The sequence below is a fragment of the Melanaphis sacchari genome, unplaced genomic scaffold (assembly GCF_002803265.2).
Source record: "Melanaphis sacchari strain LSU unplaced genomic scaffold, SCAv2.0 Contig110_pilon_pilon, whole genome shotgun sequence".
NCBI lineage: Eukaryota > Metazoa > Arthropoda > Insecta > Hemiptera > Aphididae > Melanaphis > Melanaphis sacchari.
Genome location: NW_020270425.1, coordinates 608410 through 614185, shown reverse-complemented (window position 1 = coordinate 614185; position 5776 = coordinate 608410). Strand labels below are relative to the sequence as shown.

The 5776-nt window shown below is 33.1% G+C and overlaps 1 protein-coding gene across 1 annotated transcript; it reads left to right on the top strand.

The window, feature by feature from the left end:
- The first annotated feature begins 253 nt into the window (after nt 1–253).
- Nucleotides 254–5528, top strand: LOC112603746. Its single transcript, XM_025352473.1, has 2 exons — nt 254–487; nt 4122–5528. The coding sequence occupies exons 1-2, from the start codon at nt 476–478 to the stop codon at nt 4764–4766; spliced, it is 657 nt and encodes a 218-aa protein (XP_025208258.1). The 5' UTR covers nt 254–475; the 3' UTR covers nt 4767–5528.
- Nucleotides 5529–5776: the final 248 nt, after the last annotated feature.

Genomic DNA, 5776 nt, shown 5'->3' with positions numbered 1-5776 from the left:
GATATCATATTAACGACACGATAATAATGTTACGTTACGTAGCGGTGGACTTTAAGTTTGCCGCCACGGCGTGTGCCCGCCGTCGTCTCGTCTGCGGAAAAAGAAATGTCTTTTCCGGTCCGGTTACGTCGACGCGTAGGCGCCTCTACCTTGATAATATTATAGCAGTGCGCACGGACGGGGATTCGCATTGACGGCGGTCGTATAAATTGTACGCCGAGCCGATGACCGCCGTCAGAGACTACCACGACGACCTGCGTACAGTTGCAGCTGCAGTCGAAGTCGACCGGACCACAGGCGTAGGTACGCGTGATACTTAGTAATTATTACCAATATATACCTGCAGTAAGCGTTGCACGAGTAACGGACGATTATTGTTAATCGCGGTGCCAAGCCGGAATAAGACGTGAATAATATTATTATCATAAAATAATATTATTCGGAAAGAACGCGCCCGCTCACAGGAGACGTCGTCATGGCTGCCGAGGTGAGTAGGAACCGGGTGTAGACCTATGATTTATGAACGTACAATAACAATATAATAATATATTATGCTGCAGACACCTCTATCAGAAGAACTGCATGTATCTTAAAAGCATTTTAATGGTATTTTAATTGCCTGCCCGAATAAAGTCAATAATAATAGTTGACTTACTATAGGTTATTAAGTTCAATTGTTTTTATCTAGCCATGTTTAATTAGACAATAGACAGTTTAAAAAATAAAAGCCGGGCACATTGTGATATCAAAAATAATATATTCGTATTGAACACTTCTGGCTATTGCAGGCAACAAGAATTAAAATATTTAAGAAACACATTTAAATTTCTTATTGTGTTGGTATTTTATTCATTTCAGTCACCGTATTATATATTTTAATATTTGATTTTGTGTAAATAAACGTAAATTAGATTTTATTGAAAATAACTTGTTGCGTTTATTAATTGAGTTAACACAATTAAACGCAAAATGTTAAATTTATCAAGAGTTGAAACTAATTTAAATTTCTTTACTCGTTTTTACTCTAACCCAACATTAGACCTTGATGCATTTTTTTGTCGTTTTTCGTATTGTGTAATTTGTTGGACTTTAGTTAAATCAAAATTTGTTTTTTATTTTTAAATTACTCAAGGAATTTATAATATAATATAGATATTAGCTTAAATATTGTTATCAAAATCCATAAGTAAATAATGGGCATTAACTGAGTAAATTTCTAGATAAACTTAATAACTTCAATAGTTTAAGTATCCGTGGTAACGTAACACAGCTTTTTCATGTGTTTTGTAACGCTTATTAAGTTTATATAGAGTTTGGAAACTTTACTTGAAAATTTAATTCCTTTATACTCACGTTCAATGCGTAAAATTTAAGTCGTTTACGTAAATTCTTTTTATAGAAATATAAAAGTAAAGTTAATATTCTTAAAAAATGAACTCGTTCAACTGGACATTTCTTTTAATTATTATTTTATTAATTTTTAAACACAACTTTAAAATGCAATTAATTACATTTAAAGATGTTGATCTTACCTATAGGCCCAGACTGGGCCACTGTGCTACTGTTCTATAGCACAGTGGGCCTCAATTTGTAATAAATTACTTGAGTTTTTTTAAACAATTAATAAGCAACAAAAAAAAAAAAAAAGTCTTTTTTATATTATATCTATTGACCGTCTGCCTAATGATAATAGTAGGCCGTTATCCTCCCAGTCTGGGCCTGATTACCTATAATGATTAATTCTCATAGACGATTAGATAATCTATAATCTATATAATAATATTAATTAAAAAAGTTGAAATTGTCTCTTTTCTCTATATACCAATTCATATAGGTACTTAATTATTATGTTTTAAAAAATGTATTAAATTACCTACACGATATTATATAATTTATACACAAGCATTAATGTGCATAAAATAAATACAAAATAAGTGTTTTATTATGGTTTATAACTTTATAAGAAATTATTTTAATTCATACATAAATCAGTACCTGATACTACTTATTAAAATATAGTAAATAAAAGAAAGTAACTAGTTATGTAATTACCTATTAATAATTATGAAAAATAAAAATAAATATTGTTAAATATACAAATTATTATTTATTTTGAACTTACAACTACTCTTTATTATAGGTAGCCACATTTATTTATCTGTTGTTCAATTTTAGCAATGTGTACAATTCGTTTTTAGAAATTTATAAGTATTAAATATTTCAAAAAAATCTTAAACATAATCTTTTTATAATAATGATGGGCTAGATATTCAAATAATTGACAACTGTGGTACAAATATTTATTATCCACCTTCGACTTTTGAGCTATCTTAAATATATTTTAAGTATAGCTGCTAATAGTAATACTATACAATAACAAGATCCAATAATGTTTTTGTTAATTGATAAATTTTATGTTTGACTGTTTGAGTTGTATTGAATGAAGAAGAAATCGCTTTAACCGTTTTCTCTTTCCTTCTCTGGGTCGACTATATTTACCTCATAGGCACATTGTCATAATTGATAAGCAGAGCTCGAGACTTCAAGCATTTACTTATTTTTATGGATTGATTTAAAATGTAGCATAGTTGTATAGAAGTGTATGTCATATTATAACACGTTCAATCATGAAATTTTAAAGTGCTTTTTTTTTGCTTTTTTCAACGATTTTTCAAAAAGATGATTATATCTAGTTTTTCTAATTATTTTTGCTTTTTTAACCAGTTTTTCTACTTTTTATGATTTTTTTTTCCTGCAATGTTGTTTATGATAAAATAAACAATTAGGTAAAATTTCTCGAAAGTAAAGTTTGATTTTTTCATAATACAAAGACTTATTTATTTTTTAGTTAAAAACTTTTCCTAATCATTTTGTTTCGATATTTTTTGTAATCTTTAATTATATTATTTTTAGCAAAGTTACAAATTATATCTAGTACTCTAGTACCTATTTTATCATGTAAAAAGAAAGTTTTTTTTTTATTAATATTTTTACGAGAATTACGAGAATTAAGGTTTTTAAATACTTATTTGAGTGCTTATAATGATGATTTTAAGCACTAATTTTAATGATTTTAATTACTTTAAGTCCCGGGAGCCCTGCTCATAAAAATAATTTTTATAAAAATAAAAATCTATATACTTATCCATATAACTAACGATTGTATACAACTCAAACGGTAAATCGTTCCCAGGCCGTGTTCTTTTTTTTTGAATTCTTACCACAAAAACTCGGTTGTTTAGGGATCTATAGTGTGTACGCCATATCGCCCAAATCTCTTGGTCACGGTATAATCCTTTTATTGTTATTCTTATTATTACTTATTATCGTATAACTTATATTCTGATATTGATTATTATATTATTATTTGCACTTTCGGTGATTGCGCTGTCCGGTTTCTGTCACAGAACACGGTACCTATCTGTTGAAATTTGTCACAGAACACGGGACCGGATTAATGTGACCGCCGAAAAGGCACCTATAAAAGGCCACGCGAACAACGAACGAACACCCATTCCTTTACCAGCATTGTAGTAAGACCTACCCAGGCAGACTTACGCATTGTTGGTAAAGGACTTCCCCGCCTTTACGGATCTTATTGGACTGTTGTGGTGCGCGTCCAGTGGTTCAATAGTTGGAGTATTCCGGCATTGAATCGGCCGCCCACAGTCAATGAGGCAATAGTCAAAGCTATTCAGGCATTGTCTCGACTATTAAACAGTCCAACTTGATTCCTCCGTTGTCTCCCGTCAGTGCGATCATCGTTGTGTTTAAGCTCGGACAGTGCATTCGTCGTTTATGCGTTTCTTTTTATTTTAATATATACAATAACTTATCATCGTAACGTTTATAATTGTAAGTTACATGTTTTTTATTGTGTTTCGTCATTGCGACATTTTATTAAAATATTGTCATTAAGACAACTAAACCAAAAACGTAAATTGTTATACTTTGTCATTGCGACACCATAACCCTTTCTTAAATCTGCGACGTAGGACTCGGGCATGGTCGCACGAATCCGTTCTGTGTTCGTCGTCAAATTGCTACAGGGTTTCCCTTTTTTGACTCGACCCCACCAAAAATAACGATAGACTAATTTCGTGTTTTTCTGACCTCTACAGCTGTTCTATGTAGCGATGGCGGCCATGTGCTGCGTGATGACTTCAGGCAGGCCGTCAGCGACGCCATTTCTCTACGCTCCGCCGCCGTCCCCGTTGGAAGTCACAACGATCGCATCGGAAGCGCCTCCTGGATACGACTTTGACCAACCTCACGTCGACATTCATCATTATCAACAGCAGCAACCGATCAAACACGACGACCACTCCGGTCATCGCGTGGACGAGCAGCTGCAGCCGGCCGTGGACGTTCCGCCAGCAGTCGGGTCGTCGTATCACTTCGCGTACGCCGTGGAAGACCCGCTGACCGGGGACGTGAAAAGCCAGAACGAAGTGAGTGACGGCCGTGGCACGGTCAAGGGCACGTACAGCCTGGTTGAACCAGATGGTTCCATCCGGGTGGTCGAGTACTCGGCCGACGACGAACACGGGTTCAACGCCGAAGTGAAGAGGATCGAGCCGCAACACAGGTACGCAGCGACGTCCGTCGACTCGTTCGAAAGTCGACCGTCGTCCGACTTGGGAGTCGGTCAACATGTCGGCCGTGACGGCGGCGACTCGTCGGTGGAGATAATACAGTCCACCAACCAACAGAACATGCACTTTTATCTACCCGAACAGTACGTCATCACGTCGGTGCGACGTTGATATTTTTTTGTTTTCTGTTTCGGGTCGCGATCGATTCCTCAGAAGTTAAGTGCCGTGACCGTATTGTGTACATAAATATTAATAGGGAATATGATATTATTAATACACGACAATTATTATATTAATAATAATTAGCGTAAATTTTATTTTGGTTTCTAGTTGTACCGTCACAAATCGCGAGCACATTCTCTGCATTAAATTGGGTAGAAAACTTTGCGGCAAGACTTGAATACCTATATTTATTTTAAAATTATTTTAAGCCCCGGGTATGTACTTTAACAACAATTATATAGGTAGGTACTCACTTATATATAGACCATATAACCATATAAGACTTTGAAACTCCTCCTTTTATACATATAAATATATATATATATGTGAAAATGGAAATATTTGTCACGCATGTTGTCTGATAATCTTGATTTTTTCTTTTTTTACGCGTTAGTAGGTACATTCGTGAAGCAGATTTTTAACCGGTTTCCGGTTCCATGAGTTAATGAAAAATGTAATTATTAATTATTTTATATATCATATGAATCATATAAAATATATCATCTATAAAACCTTTATTATTATTATATTATATAGTGTACCTATACCATGAATTAAAATTTTATAAATTATGACACAATCATAACCTGACCATACTAATAAGCCAAAATCATAATAAGGTCCTTAAGAAAAATCTCGGATTTATTTCTTCAATCAAATAATAAAATGATAGATATTCAAAAATAATTATATTTTAAATTAGGTATCTTAAATGTCTCCAAAAACAAATATCAGTGAAAAAAAAAATGATATGCAGTTATTCATATACATGAATATAGAATTAGAAAAAATCTTTGATGTATTTTAGTTGAAACTAAAAAATAACTCTCGGTCTTAGGTAACTATGCTTTAGTGACGTTCATGAAGTATGAATTTATCCAAGTATCTTTATTTTATTATGTGTGAATGAATCAAAACATGATAAATTTTGTATATTATATTGTAATTTGAGATCATAA